General features: G+C 33.6%; 1 protein-coding gene across 1 annotated transcript; it reads left to right on the top strand.

Moving 5' to 3' along the window:
- Positions 1-4125: 4125 nt before the first annotated feature.
- LOC123668165 (putative fatty acyl-CoA reductase CG5065) lies at positions 4126-13740 on the top strand. The gene is made up of 12 exons (XM_045601957.1): positions 4126-4323; positions 4521-4678; positions 4967-5057; positions 5699-5844; positions 6824-6933; positions 7822-7905; positions 8010-8118; positions 8972-9048; positions 9779-9941; positions 10590-10740; positions 11359-11465; positions 12635-13740. Exons 1-12 carry the CDS (start codon positions 4126-4128, stop codon positions 12732-12734), a joined length of 1494 nt encoding a protein of 497 aa, XP_045457913.1. The 3' UTR covers positions 12735-13740.
- The last annotated feature ends 8698 nt before the right edge of the window (positions 13741-22438 follow it).

Here is a 22438-nt window from a genome sequence, read left to right as displayed (position 1 = left end):
ATAAAAGTGAAGCAATCGCTGATTTGGAATGTAGATTCTGCAGAGAATATTTGGCAAGAAACTACTTTAAATGAAATAAAATAAAAACTGTTTTATTATAAAAGTCAAATAATATTACATACAAGCTGCATATTACATTAAATAAATGTAAAACTTTAATTTTTTTTTTAATTTTATTAGTTAGTTGATATTAATTTACATAGATTTTTTTTTTAATTTTTTAAATTTTTTTAAGGTTTATTCTTCCGTGGGCCTTAAGAAACATACAAAAAAATTGGTTAGCCGAATTCAACCAATTATTCTCGAGTTTATGCGCTTAGCAACATTCATTTTTATTTATATAGATTACGAATTTAGTTAATTTATATTACACAACGTGATCCTTTCCGGTGAACTGTTAAACAAATGCTAAAAAACTTTTAGTTCCTTCTAAAATTTTCAAATTTTCTCCAAGACATCTTTATCATTCATCTAATCCTGCACTGAATAATAATCTTTAGCTATTACTTTCAATTTAATACAAACTTTGAATTAATTCTCAGACAATTTCAAAATCGTTTGTAAGATTTTATTATACATGCGAATACGTAACCCAGAAAGGAGACGTTTACTTTGCGCATTCGGAACCTTGAAGTTACAATTTTGTTGTTCCTTCTCGTGTTTACACTACGATTATTTATTTACTATTTATATCAAAACAATCGATACTCTTATGAATATACATAACAATGTTATATTATATTGTGATGCAAGTATGTGATGTCTACCTTATGAAAACATCCCACAGGGAGACTCGAGTTTCAAGATCGTAAATGTCGCGAACAGCCTTTTTTTGAATAATAAAGATAGTCTCAATATTTGTAGCGTAATAGGTATCTAGCTGTATCCGTAAATCTATTACAACTTTCAATAAGTGTACAATACAAAATAAATATGCCAGATTAGGATGAGTCGTACGTTCAAAGGTTTTGTGTGCGTAATGTACTTAGTATCAAGTTATTTGGACGTTATGCTAAGGGTTTAGATTTTTGCGTGAGCAATATTTTAATTTTTTTTTAAGTGATGGTTACTGCTAAGTCATTTGAGTCATACGTTGAGGTTTCACAAACGTAATTTTAAAATAAGTGAGTTTTGAATCACAGACGCTTATTTCGCTTACATATAAAAACTAAACTAAAACGTGTATTTTTTTAAATATACGTTATTGTGAGAATTGTAGAAAAAAATTAAATAAAAATGCATTAAAAAGGTGGATCTTTTCACTATCTCTTCCCTACTTTTTTTTTGTCTAAGTTACGTTGTAGGTATTACTATTTACACACACAGCACACGGCACAGCTCGTCTCCTTATATAAATAAAAATGAATGTTGCTTTACGCATAATTCGAAAATGGCTCGAATAATTCGGCTAATTTATTTTTTGTATGTTCTTGAATACTTAAAAAAAAGTTACTATCAACTTTTGACAGAACGACGTCTGTCCGGGAAGTTATTTATATATATGATACTATATACTCTGAACTACGATTTAAAAATAATTTATATAGCAGTAATCACAACGACGAGACGTTTAATTTATTACTATAACTGCATATACTTATTCTCTACAAGGTTCAGATGAATGCGCATTATATGCGGAGTGAGTGACGTAGGTACACTTAAAACAAATGAACTCAGTATTGTGTTGGAAACAGAATGGAAAATACTATGATGCATGATTATGTTTGCTCGCAAACGAAACAAAAAAACCGACTTCAATTTAAATCGACAAATAATACAGTGAAGGTAGACGAAAAAATAGTAAATACGCGTTATCAAAGATTACTCAAAAAGTATTCATCAGATCACGATGAAATTTAAAATGAAATCACAAAAAGTATTAGCTTTTGATTCAAATGACAATCATCACAATTGCTACACCAAGTGTAAAGTTATGCTTTATAATACAACGTAGGTCGGCGAATGATAGTCAAGTAAGTAACGTAACTAAAACGTTAGCAGAAAAAAAAAACAATTAAATAATCATTATTAGGGATAATTGATAATTATTTACTAGATCTCAACCAATCGACTTGAATTACATCGACAAGTAATACAAAGTAAGGCCTACTCCATTTTACTTAAAAGTTACTCAAGGCTTTTACTCGAAGTAACAAATATACGTAGACGAAAGAATCGTCAAGTAAAAATGCATCATCAAAGATTACTCAAAAGTAGTCACCAGAACTTGATTGAATTTTGATAGGACCATCAGACAAATACCAGCTTTCGATTAAAACAAGAGTCATCAAAATCGGTATACCCAGCAAAAAGTTATGATTCATAATACAACGTAAGATGACGAAATAATAGTCAAGTAAATACGCATGATTAGATATAACTCAAAAAGTACTTGTCAGATATCGATTAAATTTAAATGGGACCACATGAAAATCACCTCTCGATTTAAAAATAATCATCGAAATCGGTCCAACCAGTAAAAATTTCTGTGTTAACACACATAAAAAAGAAGGAAATAAAAGAAGAAAAAAAACACAGTCGAAATGAGCACATCCTCCTTTTGCTCAAGTCGGTTAAAAACAATCACAAAATTAATCATACATTGTATATTAATCGATGTACGGTCTTGATAGAAATAAGGATAAAATTGATATTATAATCGCCTTCGAATCACGCAAATTATTGCTTACACGTAATCATGGCATCATGTTTTAATGGTTTCATTAATCATGCATCATTTAATGATTTCATTAATCACGCATCATTTAATGATGTTTAACTTGAGTTTTATCTGTATTCAAAACTAATCGCTTTTGCGGTCACAATTGTTTTTAACACGTTTATTATTCAACTAACTCTGTACCTATGTTTGTTTACTTATTTATATTTTTTTAATTAAATTCTGATACCGTGAAAATATTTGGATTAAATGTAGCCTTTGTCTTATTCTGGAACAAGCTATCTTCAAATTTCACTAAATTAAATCAGTAGTAGCGACAAAGCCAGTACTGCGGTCACCAACCCGCCTGCCCAGCGTGGAGACTATGGCCAAAACACATGAGTTCACGTTATTTTTGGCGTAAACTTGTGGAGGCCTATGTCCAGCAGTGGACTGTATAGGCTGTAATGATGATGAATGATGAAATCAGTAGTTTTGTGTGAAAGAATTATACAATATGTAACCTTTATAGACTTGTTGTTTGTAAGACCGCCTTTCCACTTTTTTCAGTATTTTTTTTCTTCTGTTTTTGATTCTTTTTAATATAATCTAATATATAAAATTCTCGTGTCGCGATGATCGTCGCGTGATCCTCACAAACTTTCATTTATGATATGTATAATTATAATGTAAATATCATCATCATTACAGCCTATACAGTCCACTGCTAGACATAGGCCTCCACAAGTTTACGCCAAAAATAACGTGAACTCATGTGTTTTGCCCATAGTCACCACGCTGGGCAAGCGGGTTGGTGACCGCAGTACTGGCTTTGTCGCACCGAAGACGCTGCTGCCCGTCTTCGGCCTGTGTATTTCAAAGCCAGCAGTTGGATGGTTATCCCGCCACCGGTCGGCTTTTTAAGTTCCAAGGTGTTAGTGAAACTGTGATATCCCTTAGTCGCCTCTTACGACACCCACGGGAAGAGATGGGGTGGCTAAATTCTTTAGAACCGTAGCCACACAGTACAATGTAATGTAAATATAATACAATATATTTATTATAATCGTACGATAAATTTTAAGCAACGATTCTATGCATTTTGTACGTACCCACCTAAAAGTATTGAGAAAAATACCAAGGTTCGATTGCAACATTTTTTTCGGATATAACCTACATAAATACGTAGTAAAATTGACCTTCAGAGACATTCTGAATGATACATAATGATTGCATGCTATAAACATAACAGTGTGAGAATGTCTTAAAGTATGAGTAAGGATACAGCGCCATCTAGTAGCGGTTGGGTTAAAAAGGTTTTTATGTTTTTGTAATTTTGCAGTATATTAGCTAAACATGAATAAAAAAGTATCAATTTCTAGTTATTATGTAATTAAGATTTATTTAGGTAAAATATACTCAAATTATAATTTATAATAAATATTGTTTCAGATACAAAACACGAAATGGCGCCATCTATCGGCGTGTCCGAGTTCTACGCTGGGAAGACAATTTTTATTACTGGAGCCACCGGTTTTATGGGAAAAGTCTTAATAGAAAAACTATTAAGATGTTGTCCCGATGTGAAGCGGATATATGTATTGATGCGACCGAAAAGGGGGCAAACTACAAAAGAGCGAATTGACGACTTTATAAATTGCCGGGTAAATAAATCTATTATATTAATTTAATTGTTAAATAATATATGTATTTATTATTTTATTGTACATCTTAACTATATGAATAAATTAGAATATCACTGAGAATCAATACCCCTTGATAAATAAATTAAAATAATTACTTAACAGTGCCATCTAGCGGTGAAAAGTACTAATAATATACTAACTGCAAACATTTTTAGGTTTTCGACTACCTTCAAGACAAATCACCGAAATCATTTGACAAAATATCTGTAATACAAGGTGATATTCTTCAAGATGATCTCGGAATCTCTATTCAGGACTGGGATACTCTGCAGAGAGAGACCGAAATACTATTCCATTGTGCAGCATGCGTACGGTAAGATTATCAGATATGGTTACATTTTCTGTCGGCTCCTACACTGAATAAGAGTTTACTCCTAAATAACTGATATGTAAAAAGGTATTGTGTGGTCTTATGAAACCACGATGAAAGTGAAACCTTAGTAAATAAAAACATTAACAGAACACACAATTACCGAATAAAAGTTACACTTTAAAAATATATTTATCTCTTTCTCGCAAGAGGCGTTGCGCGACAAAACGGAGGAGAGTAAGAAAATCAAAGAATAAAGTAAAATAAAATAAAATGTTTTAATGATTCCAGATTCGACATGTTCATACGAGACGCAGTCAACATGAATACATTCGGAACGTATAAAGTATTGAAATTGGCTGATGGTATGAAAAAACTCCAGGTGATCAAAAGTTTTTTAACCTTTATCTATTTATTTATTACTAGTTCAGCCCAGTGTTCGAAATTCGACCATTATTAATTTGAATTCCAAGTTTGAATATTATTAAGATTCTGTTGTCAAAGACTTCTATAATAATAAACAAAAGAGTGTATATGTGTGTGTGTCAAATATATGGTACAGTGTGTAATCTTTTTTTTTAAATTGATTTAATGTATATTTAATGAATACTCAGCCTGTAATATCCCACTGCTGGGCATGGGCGAAAATCACTTGTTTTGCTTCAGAGACCTCTTTCCCCGTGTAGGAGAAGGATCAGAGCTTAATCCACCACGCTGCTCCAATGCGAGTTTGCGTATATATTCCATACTATGAGTAACGATCGTTATCAGGTGTACATGATAACAACCGGGAGATCTGTATAGCCGATGCAAATGTTCGTCATGTGCGTGGATCGAACCCGCGACCGCCAGCGCAACAGCCTCAAACCAGTGCTGTGACCGTTGCGCAAACGCGTCTTCTATTAAATATAGTATAATTATATATATAAATAGATGTAATTTATTTATTTTTACTTATATACCGAAAGCAATATATAAGAGTGTGATAAGCAGCGCAACTAAAAACAAATCTTGATATTTCAGGTTTTCATACACGTGTCAACATCGTACTGTCGCTGCGAGGTCCATACACTAGAGGAGCGCCTGTATCCCTCGCAACACAAACCTCAAAATATAATGCAGTGTATGCAGTGGATGGACGATGATCTTCTAACTTACCTTCAACCTAAGTGAGTTAAATATTTTGCTAATATTGCGATATAGCTAATTTTTTATTTGATATTATACATTAATATTACATTAATATTTTTTATTTTATATTATACAATACATTAATATTACATTAATATTTTTAAAATTAAATTGAATTAAATATACTATATGTACTATTCTATTTATTTCTTCAGAATCATTTTATAATAATTTGTCGCCATCTCGTAGGTAGTGACAGGATTCATTTCTATAAAATTTTAGGGACTTCTCATTGAAAAACCGTGACAAGTAGTTTTGGCAGTCCTCTCTTAATGTTAACTTTACACTACCCTACTAATAAAATGATTCTGAAGATATCGAAACAGATGGAAATCTGAGGGTACAGAATCAGTGCTATACGGTGAAAGCATTACGACTTCCCACTCAAACACCCTCAATTTTTGTTGAGTGGCTAAAGACGTATCAAGTTGGGGGTTGTCGTGATGAAAGACCACACCTTTTATGTTGATCAATTCTGGCACTCTAATCTCAAATTCCTGCTTAAGTGTCATCAGCTGTTGACAGTAGAATTCCTAATAAATGGTTTTGCCCGGTGGTAAAAAGAAACTGTGTACAACAAAATAATGTACAAAAGGGGGTCTTAACTCCATAAATCAGGCTTTAAAAAGATACATGAAAGATTTAGAAGTGTACATTTATAAATTTAAACATTGGCATACATACAAACATAAAATAACCTAGATACATAATTACATACAATCACATAAAATATTTTTTTTACATTGGATATCTTCTTAATATATAAAATTCTCGTGTCATGGTGTTAAATATTGAACTCCTACCTAGATGACCTTCTAGTGCTTACACTGTCTGTGCCTACATTAGAGAATGTTATAATTATAAAGTGTTATAGTCCTCATGATACCTGGCCTGAATACTTTTTCTGTTATCAACCATACTGAATATTATTTTTTGCAATTTAAATCTATTTTCCAGACTCATCGAACCGCAGCCGAACACGTATGCGTATACCAAGTCGCTGACCGAAGACCTGGTGTCACAGCACGCGGGAAAGTTCCCAATCGTAATCGCTAGACCATCGATTGGTGAGTAAAGTCACTACTTATATATTAGTGATTTTTTATGTATTATTAGTTGATTTGCTAGTTGTTACCCTCTCTTGAAAGTGAAGTTGAAATAATCGTTGTTTAAAAAAAATCTAAATTTCAACATTTTTTTTATTTATTTTTTATTCCATATGAAATTTCACGAAATTATTAGTGGTCGTCCAGTGGTCGAAATTTGACCATAATCGATAATTATAAAATTAAAATAGCAAAAAAAAAAGTAAAATGATTAAAATAAATAACCTTTTTTTTAATTTGTCAACTTGACTACAGACTAATAATAAACAAAAGAGTATATATATGTATATGCGTGCGTGTCAAATACATGGTAGTGTGTGTAATGATTTTTTAATTGATTGAATGTATTTTTTATCCATTCTGCACTCCTTCTCTATATAAATTGTAAGTGTGCGTAATTTCACACTCCTCCGTCCGCGCAATTTTCGCAAAAAGGGGTAGGTACAAAGTTTTTGCTTCACGTAATATTATATAGATACTTAAAAGAAGTTGTATGAAATCGGTAAGATTGCTATCAAATTGTGGCATGAAAAATGAAATACAGATTAATATTTACACATTTAATAATGTACAACACAAGAGTAAAACACAAGAGTTTACGCCATTTATGGCACGAACTTGTGGAAACCTATATGTATGTCTAGCAGTGGACTGTGATAGGCTGAAATGATGATGATGAGTCCTATAAATTACTCACATATCAATTGCCATTGTTACTACATGTTATACAATAAATACATCTCATTGAATTTTCAATAAACAATTTGAATTTTTCAATAAATAATGGAAACATTTGATACTTAGCGGAAATTTGCAAATATTTATTTCAAGTTTCTCTTTTATTTACAGTAACCGCAGCATACAAGGAGCCATTGCCTGGTTGGGTCGACAACTTAAATGGACCAACTGGACTTTTAGTCGGAGCTGGCAAAGGTGAAAATATAATTTATTTAAGTTGCTGACAATGCTTATTAATTCTTACTTACTAACTACTTACGTGCAAATCTGTTATTTTAAAAATATTTTTTTATTTCAAGGTGTAATCCGTACTATGCACTGCAACGACAGCTACTTGGCCGACGTAATTCCAGTCGACATGGCTGTGAATGCCTGTATCATTCTGTCATACCTCACTGCCCTAGAAAAGTAAGTTTAAATATTTTTTTTATTATATAATGGGCTTACTTTTGACCCCAGTCTAGCTCTAGAGCTGAGACGAGGTCGAAGATGGAGCTCGCCCAGAAGAAGCCTGTTCACTCGCGCTTTAAACATGTTCGGGTTGTATGAACTCGGAAATACAGACGCCGGCAGGGAATTCCACTCCTTGGCCGTGCGCATTAAAAAAGATGATTCGAAGCGCTATACCATTTTTTAAGATTAAAAAATAAATGTGCTGCGTTATACTCGTAGTACATTCAATAATTGATAGATTACTTAATTTTTATGGTTTTAAAGTAAAACTTTTTTAGGCGCATGAGGGTAAAATTTTTACGGATGAAACGGCAACGTTTTGATGAAATAGTAACGAACCAAAAAAAGCATAGCAACGCGCGCAGGGTGCAGCTAATAATGTAATTTACTATGTAAAAGTTTCCATTACAGTATTAAAATAAAATATTTGTAAGGGAACTTGCAAAGCCTAACCAAAAAAAGAAAAAAATATATATATTCTTGATTTTATTGATAAATCTCGATCAAATTTAAATGGTACCAAAAGACAAGCTTCAGATTTCGATTAAAGCAAGAATCATCAAATTCGGTCCACCAGTAAAAAGTTCTGAGGTAACATACATAAAAAAATACAGTCGAACTGAGAACCGCCTCCTTTTTGTGGAAGTCGGTATAAAAAATATTTTGAAGCAACAAAAATATTGTATTCTTATTATTACTGCTGTTTTCAATTATCTATCTATAGAGATAGATAGAGGAAAAGTGCAGCATAATAGATATTTATTATTTTTAATATAAATATTAATATGGAATTGTGTGTTTATTTTAGGCCCAAAGATATCAGAATCTGTAACGTCACACAATCTGGTCACAACGGAATCACTTGGGGACAAGCTCTTGACCTAGGTAATAATATATTTAAGAAATATCTGTTTGATCTGATGAAAACATTTTTAGTTTATTGTTGGCGGCATCTTTAGAATATTGAAGCATTAGAACTGTTCGTTGATCCTAATTGCTGTGACATACAATCATAAATATTTTACGCTTCAGCCAGTAATATCACACTGCTGGCCATAGGCCTCTTTCCCCATGTAGGAGAAGGATCAGAGCTTAATCCACCACGCTGCTCTACTATAAGTAACGATCGCTATCAGGTGTACATGATAACAACCTTGATGGCTTAGGATGGGGGAGACCCAAAAAACATAATTTTTATACAGATGTTTGGATTATTTTTCATGTAGTGTAGTAAAGATTTTTTTTACATATAACTAGGTCGGCAAATAAGCATACGGCTCACCTAATGGTAAGCGATTACCCTAGCTTATAGACGTCTGCAAAAACTGAAGCATCGCAAGCGCATTGTCGACCTTATATCCCAAATCCCCCCAGGAGCTCTGGTCACCTTACTCACCAACACAAGCTTACAAGGAATACAACACAGCTTGAAAGCAGCATTATTTTGCTGTGATCTTCTGTAAGGTCGAGGTACTACCCCAGTCAGGCTGCTCCATATTTTGAGCAGCAAATTTCCTGCTGTGACCTACCCCAGTTCTTTATTGTGTCAACTATTTTAGTTGTATAAAAATTAGATTTAATTTGTAATGTTCGGTCTATAACATCTATTCACCAGGTCGAATCCACGTACAAGAGTTTCCTTTCTCCGTCTGCCTCTGGTATCCAGGAGGCTCACCAAAGAACTCCAAAGTTCAGCATTTGATAGCCGCGTTCTTTACACACATCCTGCCAGCTTATTTCGTCGATTTCCTCATGTTCTTAATGGGCAAGAAGACTTTGTAAGTGTTCCATTATGTACTATTTTTTACTGTGCGTGTTTAGTACCCATTTGTGGGTTATTAATATAGTGACATAGATCAGGTTGCCTTGAAAGAGAAATTGGAATCTATCATACAAAATAATTTCCTTAATGTCTGTGTATGTATATTATGTATATATGTATGTGTATACGTGTGTATATTTACTTCTTTTAATATCATATTGCTTGTTAACTAAATGCCAATTCTTTATCAACTATTTGTACACTTCCCTACCACTCCTCTCTTTCTACACCATGTCCAACGCCCAAAGGTTGTTTGCAAGAAATTGTTCTTAGTGATAAGACCGCCTTTGTACATCTTTCTTTGTGTGTATTACTTTTTTTTTTGTAATGTTTCCTTGTGGTTTACGATAAAGAGTATTTATTATTTTGATTATAATGTCGATTAACGAGGAAGGAAAAAATCAATTCTCATAAATTCTTATCTTTAGTTTTCTATTACTTTTTTTAAATAAAATTTACGAAGTTGTGGCTCCTTTGGAGCTGTAATTGGTTAGATGATTTCGCCCGATAAGTATTGATTCTATGAGAAAAAATATTTTGAACTCCCAAAGGAAATTTTTGACTATAAGAAAAATATGATTGATTATCCGTTTCCTGATTACAGTATGGTGAAAATACAGAAACGTGTCAGCTACGGCTTAGAAGTTCTTCAGTATTATACAACTAAGGAATGGTTCTTCAATAATGATTATTACCGATCGCTCGAAAAGCAGATTTCTAAAGCTGATAACGAAATATTTTATACGAATATAGAGGTAAGGAATAATGGCATAAATATTTAATTATAGACAAAATCAGATCTTTAAAATAACTTTACTTTTAGGCTTTGCTGTATTTTAATGGTACTTTCACTTATAAATTTAAAAAGTTGCAGCTTCACTTACCATGCTTATTATTTTTATATCATCTGCAGATATAAGTAGGTTTTATTAAGTAGTTTACCTTCACCAAAGAGCACAAACATGAATACTGCATTTTTTATTTTAGCTATATGGCAAATTTTTCTGCTGTTTTTCTTCCTTACATCATCATCATCATCATCATCATCATTATCGTTGTCATTTCAGCCTATCGAAGTCCACTGCTGGACATAGGCCTCCGCAAGTTCGCCCGAAAAATGGCGTCAACTCATGTGTTTTGCCCATAGTCACCACGCTGGGCAGGCGGGTTGGTGGCCGCTGGCCTGGCTTTGTCGCACCAAAGACGCTGCTGCCCGTCTTCGGCCTTACATTCAGTGAATACTAATCTAGGGCTAATCTTTTCTCTCATACAGTAGAAAGGTTGGCAGTTAATTCATCATGTTACAAGAAAGTGGACTGGTTATATAGATAATAATTGTTCGAATTCTAATCAAATTCTAATTGTATTTTTAGGTTGTGAACTGGAGTTCATACATAAGGAACTACATAAAAGGCGCAAGGGAGTTTTGTCTCAAAGAGGACCCATCGACACTGCCACAGGCCAGAAAACTGCATAGACAGTGAGTATATTTATTGTTTGATGTTATAAATATATATAGATATATAATAAAATTAATAGTCGACAGTAAGAAAAGATTTAGCTTTATCTATTACTATAAAAATATCTAATACTGAGTTCTGCTGTCTGTTCTGTCACAGCCATTTAAATTTTTTTCAAAATCAGACAATATGTGTAATATGTGTGTGTACCCAAAGGTTATCTGGAAGAAATAGGTATTTAGCGATCAGATCGCCTTTGTACATCTTGTATTGTATCTTTCTTTATATGTGTCTGTATTTCGGTGTACATTAAGAATAAATAAACAAGTAAATAATTTTTTTTTAAATCTAGTATTTAGATAAAAAAAATTAAGAAAAATTCCGAAATCAAACTTTGTTAATTCTAAATCTTTCTCTTACCATATGGGACAATCCCAGAGAAAATAAAATAAATATCTCAAAAAGAGGGCGTTTGTACTAGTCGATATGTCTTGGCAAAAATGCCTAGACTAGAAAAATGTTATTTGTATATTATGCTGTGTGTAATGTATATTATGCTGATATTTTTATTACTAGTATGTCTAAGCAAAACTAATATAATTATGTATTAACTTTGTGCTTAATATTCGCACATGTTGCTACGCTTTTTTTCATTCTTATTATTTTTTTGGTCGTATCAACTCAGAAACCTTTGCGGGCTCATGCACAACAATATATATATATATATATATATATATATATATATATATATATATGCTGTGTGCTGTGTGGCTACGGCACTAAAGAATTTAGCCACCCCTCCTCTTCCCGTGGGTGTCGTAAGAGGCGACTAAGAGACAACAAGATTCTACAACCACCTTGGAACGTACGAAGCCGACCGATGGCGGGATAACCATCCAACTGCTGGCTTTGAAATACACAGGCCGAAGACGGGCAGCAGCGTCTTTGGTGCGACAAAGCCAGTACTGCGGTCACCAACCCGCCTGCCCAGCGTGGTGACTATGGGCAAAACACATGAGTTCACGTTATTTTTGGCGTCAACTTGTGGAGGCCTATGTCCAGCAGTGGACTGTTTAGGCTGTAATGATGATGATATATATATATATATATATGGTCAAGTATTTATATTTCACAAATTATTTGATTTATAATTAAAATAATATTAATTAATTAATTTCTTTTTTCCCAGATTGTATTACTTGGACAAAGCTGTACAATTCGTCGTATACTCTCTGATCGTGTACTTCATTTATTACTATATAATTAGGTACTTGAGTCAATACATGTAAATATGTCTGTATGTAGGTAACATTGAGTAAATATAATACATATGTGTAAGACTAATGTTGATTAGATTTATTGTTTTAATAAAGATTGAATTTTATTTGAAGATGTGGGATTTTATAATTATAGAGAGTCGATGATTGTACTCAAGCTGAGACTACCAATGAATTTGTAATGAAATTTTTTTTTTCTCATGAGCGTTGTCATTATGGGCATAGCCACGATGTCAATGAACTTTCTCTATTGAATTTGTACCTTGAAAACAATCCTATAAATTATAATATTTTGACATATTTTTGTTTACAGAGTTATTTCTTACTTAGTTTCGAATACCAAATTCTCATTTTAGTTTAGAAGAGAAATGCTGATAATTAAGTAACATAATTCAAGAAAATATTTAAATAGTCTTTAGATTTTTATTTAACATAATTATATTTTTATACGACTTATCAACAGTATCCTAATAAAAAGAGCATTTTTATGTCTGTACGTCGTGATAGATAGCTATCATTTTTTTTTTATATACAACAGGTCGGGAATATTCATATTAAATATGTTTAGGCGTTAGTAATGTTTTAGTTTTGTAAATCAAATTTGTAAGTTAATTAATTTTAATACCATTAATAATTGACAAATTATCACATTACTACAACAAATTGCGAATTTGCAATATTCCGAATTTGTATTGTTAAATTATTACTTTGCGGAATATTGCAAATTAGCACTTTGCAATTCCTACATTCAGTATTTTATTAAAAAATTACAGTTATTGAGAGGGATTAGTTTAAGTAATTTAAATGAACCCGACACACGGTACCTATAAAGCCTTTAGCCAATAATGTGATATTTCGCAAATAATGACAATTTGCAAAATTTTGCATTTTTATTAAATAATAAGTTTAAATTTTACCAAAAAAATAAACTACTTAAGTTTATATTCAATTGTTGTTGTGTTTTTTGTCTGTGGTATAATCATTAAATAAAACAAAAAATATATAAATATTGGATGAACATTTTTTGCGTTTTATTTTTCATTATTACCTTAATATTCTGCTTCAACAAATTAAATTACTTAAATATATATATATATATATAAAGACATTAGTTGATTACTTTAATTGGAATCGGAAAATTATACAATGTGTTGCTCTGAAAAAACAAAGATTTTATCATACAATTTTTAATATTTCTATTATTTCTATTTATTTCTTATTATATTCTATATGTTGGTTTAAAAAGAATTTTTTAAATATGTTTTTATACTTAGTTTTTTGTATTTTTCCTTTTAAATCTGATATCAGATTAATTATTAAGAAAAGAATGATTTGTTCTTGTAACTGAGATTGGGCATAGCAGGAAACTCTCTCAAAATATGGAACAGCCCGACTAGGGTAGTACCTCGACTTGACAGAAGATCACAGCTAAATAACACTATTTTCAAGCAGTGTTGTGTTTCTGTTGGTGAGTAGTGACCAGAGGTCCTGGGGGAACTGGAGATGGGATCGGCAACGCTTGCGATGCTTCTGGTGTTGCAGACGTCTATAAGCTACGGTAATCGCTTACCATCAGAGTGCCTAGTGCGAGTTTTGTTTAATCCGTCTCGCAATAACGGGCGTAAATTTTAACTTCATGTTGTATGGGAAATTCGGGATTTCAACCTAGTTCTCGCGTTTGCCGCTAGATGACTCTATCGATTGTATCGTATACTATTCTTTATCGTCTAGGCTGCACTGTTTAATCATCATCATCATTACAGCCTATACAGTCTACTGCTGGACATAGGCCTCCACAAGTTTACGTCAAAAATAACGTGAACTCATGTGTTTTGCCCATAGTCGACTGTTGCACCGAAGACGCTGCTGCCCGTCTTCAGCCTCTCTATTTCAAAGCCAGCAGTTGGATGGTATCCCGCCATCGTTCGGCTTTATAAGTTCCAAGGTTGTAGTGGAACTGTGTTATCCCTTAGTCGCCTCTTACGACACCCACGGGAAGAGAGGGGGTGGCTATATTCTTTGATGCCGTAACCACTCAGCAATGTTTTTGTATTTATCTCTTATGTATATGGATACAATTTTGCTTTTTTCATGTTCTTAAGAGCAAAGGATACCGGCTCTTTCTCCATACAAACGTAGTCGACTGTTTCCTCCCCGGCTAATGACACTAGATCAAATATTTTTGTAACATAAAACCTTTCACTGCCATGACCATGCCCCTATGTCTTGGTTTTTTCATATTCTTATTATCATAGGGAGTAGGAGTCTTCAAAAACTAGAAATATTTCCAATTTTTTTATACATTTTCAGACACACATTTCACAGGTTTTTACAATGTTTTTAAGATCGTTAACACATGTAAGGTAAGGAAAGGGTCCTAAAACTGAACCCTGTGTGGTTAATGATAAATGAAAAAAAAATGTTAATTTGATTACGGGGCGGAATATAGTTAATTTGTTTTGGTTTTTTTGTGGGAGTGTGAGGGAGCTTCCAATCAAACCACACTTCCACCAAATATATGCGTGTATATTAAGCAAAAGCAACTGGTGACCCCAACTAGTTTAGTGATCTTTGTTCATTGTTTAGCGCGGACTGTAAACTGTTTAGGTAGGTATAGTTACATTAGTTTAAGAATAAAGTACGTGATGTACTTAAATGTAGCAATGATAATCGTAATATTGTATTTAATATTGATACGAGTATATAGTATAAAACGATTTTCATTGACATTTAATCTTTGACTCGGTGATGTAACTTCAATGCAAACACTATTTCGCTTCTTCAGGGTTGTCAGTATTGGGTCGTTAGTATTTTGACTCGACTGTGAGAAGCTGATGATTATTTTTTTAATATCCTTGAAAAGGACGAGGTCCTCAATTTAATCATATCTCGATGTCAATTACTGTCTGTTTGTTCCGGCTAATCTCTGAAACAGCTAGTTATTGTATATAATTGACATTGAGCTATTGGAAAGCTCGTGCTTGTCGTGTGGTCTCGCTTAGAATTGTTTGTTACACCTAATAACGCGTATTGAACTGTACCTACTTGTTGATGTAAATTGACAACTATTCTTACCTAGAATATGTCGTGCTTATTAAATACTGATTTATTAAAGTTTGGCCGCCGCGTTGGCGCAACGGTTACAGCTATGGATTTATTAGACAAACCAGTGCTGTGACCGTTGCGTCAATGCGTCGTTGAGTTTAGGGTATCATATTTTCAACCTTCGATAGTCGGAAAGGCACCGATAAGAAGAAGAAGATTTTTGCTTCCAAATTTTTTGCTTTCATATGAATCGATGTGTCTAAACAATAAATCTATTAAACGAGTTGGACGATTAGTTAATCGATTAGCTGCTCGATTTGTTGCCCAACTTGCTGCCCGACTAGTTGCTCAACTATTCTCAAACAACAACAGACTCTCAATAACAGACTCTCGACTTTATAGATCAAGCATACGAACGTTGTCAACCCTTATTTACATTAAGTTGGCCATTCACCCTCACTAATGCACAATGTATAAACATGATATATATGTCACGAAAAGTTTAATTCTCATACCCATTACATAATATATTTAATTATACATAAGTATTTAAAATTTGCATGATACTAGTATACCTGCATACTTCATTACGAGTATAAAGTGATTGAGGGAAGGTTTGGCAAAAAGGTCCGTAACCAAAATAGTTTTATTATGAAACAAATTACCACGACGTATAGCACGAACATGATTATATTGAAGATAGTGACGTCATATTGATGACGTTACTTTATTAAGAAGCCTACTTAGAGAAGCTTCTCCAGTTTAACAGTGCCTTGAAAGCATACTTGATAGTAATTATTGATTTTTTTTAATGTCTACATTCTGATTATTTTTTTAAGAAGATGCGTTGACACATCGGTCACAGCTCTGGCTATTCCGCTTGCGGACACAATTGCGACGGAATCAATCCCCGGTCGTGATAAATATTTGTACTGGATAATACAACGTCGTGATAAATGTTTGGGCGTTTGGGCGTATGTGTTTGTTTTTTGTGTGACACAGGAGAAATTGCTAATTCACAATCAACAGCACCCAGAGTTGAGTTTGAAGTTTTATTTATTTATTATATATACTTATAATAATATTATCAATGGTACAATTTTTGTTACTTAAAAAAAATAGTGAAAATTAAAACGAGGTATGAAAACAAGTGGTGATAATAGAATAAATTTAGTATATTAGATAATATATTAAAAATGGGTTGCCTAAAAAAATCCCGGACTAACAATTTTTAATTATAAAAAAAATCTGACTTGATAGTATGTAATGTATAGATTGTGCAGCCGCTGGGTTGCCTATTATTTAACTGAGTTTCCAGGTATGTATAAGATAACTGTCATCGACATACTTTTTTTTTTTTTTTTTTTTTTTTTTTTTGATATCGCAGGGTTACCCATTTACGGGTGATATCCAGAATGCCCGGGTAGGCAGTCCTAGACCGTATGTCGGCTTAGCACTTGGGGGTGCACTACCGACCAAAACCCCTGCGGGAGCCTTCAGCCGCTTTAATTGGAGGGTCCCGGATCTGCAGGCAACAGGATCCCTCCAGCGACAGGCTGGCCTCGGCGAAAAGACCAGACTTCTCCTCCCTGGGACTCTCCGGCTCACCTCTGAACAATCCCGACGACGCCATGTCTAGCAGGACCGGGTTCCCATCCCGGCCCGACACGGGCACAGGGGCGTTACTGGAAACGCATTAAGTAGCGCCTCCTACGCACCCCCGTTCGTCGCCTGCGGATGGAGACCTCGATCATCGACATACCTACTTATAACTATAGGCAACCCAACGGCTGCACATTGGATCACGCTTCAGCCTGTAATATCCCACCACTGGGCATAGGCCCTTTGCTCATGTAGGAGAGGGATCAGAGCTTAATCTACCACGTTGCTCCAATGCGGGTTGGCGGATATTTTCCTTACTATGAGTAACGATCGCTATCAGGTGTACATGATAACAACCGGGACCGACTGCTTAACGTGCTCTCCGAGGCATGGTGGGGAGACCCACAAAGACTGCACAAACACCCAGACCACGACAAACACCTGTATGGCCAATACAAATGTTTGTCATGTGCAGGGATCGAACCCGCAACTGCAAGCGCAACAGGCATAATCCATGGCTGTGACCGTTGCGCCAACGCGGTGTCACATTGCGGCTGCACATTGGATTCGTTCCACTAAAAACATCATCGACCACGACCGTTCAAATTATAATGACCTCTGAATTTACAATGTAAACTACTCTAGGTTAATGTGTATAGAGGTATAATAAACAGCAGTAAAATTTTATAACTGGCAATAAATACATTTTAGATTTATATTAAAAATTCTAAAACAGTCATAACGTATTATTCAATACACACACGGTTGTCTGTTCTTAAGACAAGTAAATTAATAATAAATCTAAATATTAATACGTGAAGCAAAAACTTTGTATCCTTTTTTACGAAAATTGCGTGGACAGAGGAGTATGAAATTTCGCACACTTATAGTTTATATAGAGAAGGGGTGCAGAATGCTAACATTTTTTTTAAATTATGCATAAACAATACATTAAATCAATATAAAAACATTACACACTACCGTGTATTTGACACACACATGCATACATACTCTTGTTTATTGATAATAGCAACAACCACTAAAAATTGTAAGCGCCTCACACTCAACATGGGGGGGATTTATTTACTAGCGACCTCTATCTTGTATTTTTTACGCGATAAGTAATCACCAACATATCACATACTAAAATCTTCTCCGGAGCATGACGCATCTTATGGTATAAGTATTATTCCAAGTGCCTAGTGCGAGTTTTGTTTAATCCGTCTCGCAATAACGGACGTAAATTTTAACTTCATTTTGTATGGGAAATTCGACATTTCAACCTAGTTCTCGCGTTTGCCGCTAGATGACTCTGTATCGATTGTATCGTATACTATTCTTTATCGTCTAGGCTGCAGTGTTTAAATTCCCATGCAAAATAATCTTCACGTATAAACGCGTTTCTCTCATGTTTCTGTGAATAAAACTCGCACTAGGCAGTAGGCACTCCGATCGGTTAAGTCCGATAGTTTTCGCAGTATAACCGAAAAAAAAACCGGCTCCCCATTTATCATAAGATTAATGAACAAATTATTTGGCTAATCTTATTTTTAACAATCGATTTTTATTTTTATTTCATTACTATTTTTTTTTTCATTTTTAAAATGTCTTATATGTTATTAACGTTGTAATTAGTGCAATGATTAATTAAAAGTTTTCATTGTTTTGAAGACCGAACTTTCAATATTTAAGTAATTGATTAATTTCGTTTTATTTATTGTTTTACTGTCTTTTACGTTCTTACCTATTTTGAAACTGCTTAAATTAATACGAAAACGTTTTGACGAAAATATTATAATGTAACAAAAAAGTGTGTGTGTACTTATGTACGTACGTAAAAAGTGATGATGACTGTATTGGCTAGCTAACTTCACATTGCTAACTGCTAACTTCAGGGTGTCGGTTTTTTTCTGACGGCGTGCGCGCGCATCTTAAAAATTTACTCTCATCTTTTTCCATAACACGCCAAAAGAAGTGTAACTTCAAAAACACCTCCCACTTTACGGTCCCACTAAGATATATTCCTGTGTCAGGGGTTCGGAAACAAACACAATACACATGACATATGACAAATACGAATGTATGCCATGTACGGGGATCGAACCCGCAACCGCCAGCACAACAGTCGCAATCCAGCGCTGTGACGTTTGCGCTAACGCGTCGTCTCCTAAGGTGAAATGAAATAAAAACATTTATTTCGCCATAAGGTGATAAACACACTTAACGAAAGACAATAATAAACATAATTATAAATAATACTTATATAAAAAAATACATAAGTTACAACCGGAGCAGGAATCGAAAATACGGCCTTCGGAGCATAAAGCAGGGAGTAGAAATTAACATAAGCGTGTGTCTATGAGAAATACATATTTTTTAAAAGAATTACAACTGAGTTTTTTCATTGAACCTTCTCTGCAGAATCTATAATCCGAATGGACGGTAGTTTCAATTTTAATTATAAAGAACTAATTAAAACGAATATAGTTCTAATAGTTCTACTTATTGTAAAATTATTTATTGAGTTGTTGTATAGAACTATAGTTTTTTTTTTGTCATTGACTACTGTTATGTTCCCCATGATAAATGGCAATGTAATAAATGTACTATTATCGTATTACCTATATCTAATTTATAAATATATGTTAACTGTAATGCACATGTTTCTAATATCTGTACACTGAAGAAATCTGTAAATGTTTGGCTAAAATAAAGAATTTATTATTATTATTATTATTTATTTATTTATAATATATAATATAATTGTGTTTGTAGGCAAACGAAGAAAAACCGACTTCATTTATATCGACAAGTAATACAACGTAGGTAGATGAAAAAATAGTCAAGTAAATACGCATTATCAAAGATTATTCCAAAAGTTGTAATCAGATCTCGAGGAAATTTAAATGTGACCACATGATAAACATCGGCCTTCGATTAAATTAAAAATCATTAAAATCGGTACACCCAGTAAAAATTTATGCAGATTTTCGAGAGTTTCCTTCGATTTCTCTAGGGTCCCATCATCAGATCCTGATTTCATCATCATGGTACCAAAATAGGGATATCTCCTTTCCAACAAAAAAGAATTATCAAAATCGGTTCATAAACGACGGAGCTATCCCCGAACATACATAAAAAATATATATAGGGTCGAATTGAGTAACATCCTCCTTTTTTTTAAGTCGGTTAATAAATATAGTTGTGTAACGAGTAATTTGACAACCGCTCTGGTGTAACGGCGCGTGTGCCGTGTCTTCGGGGCCTAAACACCGAAGGTCGCTGGTTCGATTCGCGCTCGGAGTGGATATTTGTGTTTATTTGATTATTTATTTCCGACCTGGTTATTAGTCCTTGTGGGTCTCCCCACCGTGTCTCGGAGAGCATGTTAAGCCGTCGGTCCCAGTCGTTATCATGTACTCATAGTAGGGAATATATCCGCCAACTCGCATTGGAGCAACGTGATGGATTAAGCTCTGATCCTTCTCCTACATGGAGAAAGAGGTCTCTGAAGCAAAACAAGTGATTTTTGTTTGGGTTGATTTTTCGATTTCACGTCCCCCGTCAGGATTCCCCAAATTTTGATCAATATATACACTAAGATATCTTCATCATACTACTACTGTGCCCTACTTCCAATTTCTGAACCTACTCGAATTATAAAGTTTTTATTTTGATGTTCGTTTTTTTTTCTGTTTATGTAAGTACATAACCGTTTATATAAAATGAATAAATTTACAATATTACAGAGCTATCGGTTGGCCAGTTGTTAACATAACAGAGTTATATACGCACGTACAGTTTTACTGTTTGGTGAGTTCAATTTTTGTTACGATAGTTTGATATTGTATTTGAATCCTATTTTTAATAATAACTGGGTTGTCTGGAAGAAATGGCTAGTTAGCCATAAGTCCGCCCATTGTACTTCACTGTCTGTAACTATATTTATGCTTTGTTTGTAATATATTTGTGGTGAACAATAAAGTTTAAAATAAATAAAATAAATAAATAACTATCTGTCCGGACATACTTCGTTCTGTCAAAAGTTAATAGTAAAATTTTTTATTTTTATTTTTAAAACCTTCCGTGGGCTTAAGGAACATACAAAAAATTAAATTAGCCGAACTGGTCGAGCCATTCTCGCGTTATACGCTTAGCATTTATTTTTATTTATATAGACTAGCTGAACGAAACTTTTTACCGTCATTTTTAGTGAACTTGTTTTAACATAAATGGACACAATTTTTTTTTAATCCAACTTCGGGGCAATTTGGCACTTATGTACCGTGTAATGCGCCATCTTTGGCCGCTTTTTGCACATAATCGGCCATAACTTCGAAATAATGTAAGACAAGGACTAATTTTTTAGATAAGCAAACCAAGTGCAACCTTATCTCTTAGTTTTAAGCTCGAACACAGCAAATTTTATAATTTTTCATGGCCAAAACAGAATTTTTATAGGTAACCAAAATTACCTCTACATTCTGCCAACATTAGCCACTGCTTATAACTCTTGAACTATCGCCTCTACAGTCGCATAATTAAGAACTATAATAGGAAACTGGCCAAAGATGACGGTTAACAGATATTAATCACAAAAAGTTACGAATTTACCAGTACAGCGCACTGGCCAATGTTACCCAATAATTTTTTCTGATTTTCATACAAACAATTTTTAGATTTAGGGTTGTCAAAATAAATTAACTTAGGTTAGGTACGTATGACCAAAATTTAAATCAAATAGGTGCCCTTTGACAGAAAAAAAATGTTTTATATCAATCAACTTTAATTATCTTAGTTTCAACAACTTTATATAGCACTTACGATTATTACAATTTTAGCATGAAATATGACTCTCTCAGCTGTTAAGAGGTCTTCAAGCACAGTAGCACCACAACGTCATTTAAATCTTTGTCACAGTTTGTTACAGAATATACATATTTAATTCTGTCGTGAGTAGCGGCCCACGAATTGCGACTTTTATCTTAATTCAAGAGAAATTTATTTAAATATCGCTATGGCGTTAGTGTGCTTGTGGAAATCCTCTTAATAACAATATTATATAGATT

This window comes from Melitaea cinxia, chromosome 30, assembly GCF_905220565.1.
Source record: "Melitaea cinxia chromosome 30, ilMelCinx1.1, whole genome shotgun sequence".
Classification (NCBI taxonomy): Eukaryota; Metazoa; Arthropoda; class Insecta; order Lepidoptera; family Nymphalidae; genus Melitaea; species Melitaea cinxia.
Note: the sequence above shows the minus strand (reverse complement) of the source record. Positions and strands in the feature narration are given on the sequence as shown.

Excerpts from the sequence above, each read along its gene's own strand:
- LOC123668165 (XM_045601957.1), top strand. The coding sequence starts at position 4,126 with ATGGCGCCATCTATCGGCGTGTCCGAGTTCTACGCTGGGAAGACAATT. Across the intron at positions 9,942-10,589 it reads TTAATGGGCAAGAAGACTTT|TATGGTGAAAATACAGAAAC; the intron begins GTAAGTGTTCCA and ends TCCTGATTACAG. Across the intron at positions 11,466-12,634 it reads GCCAGAAAACTGCATAGACA|ATTGTATTACTTGGACAAAG; the intron begins GTGAGTATATTT and ends CTTTTTTCCCAG.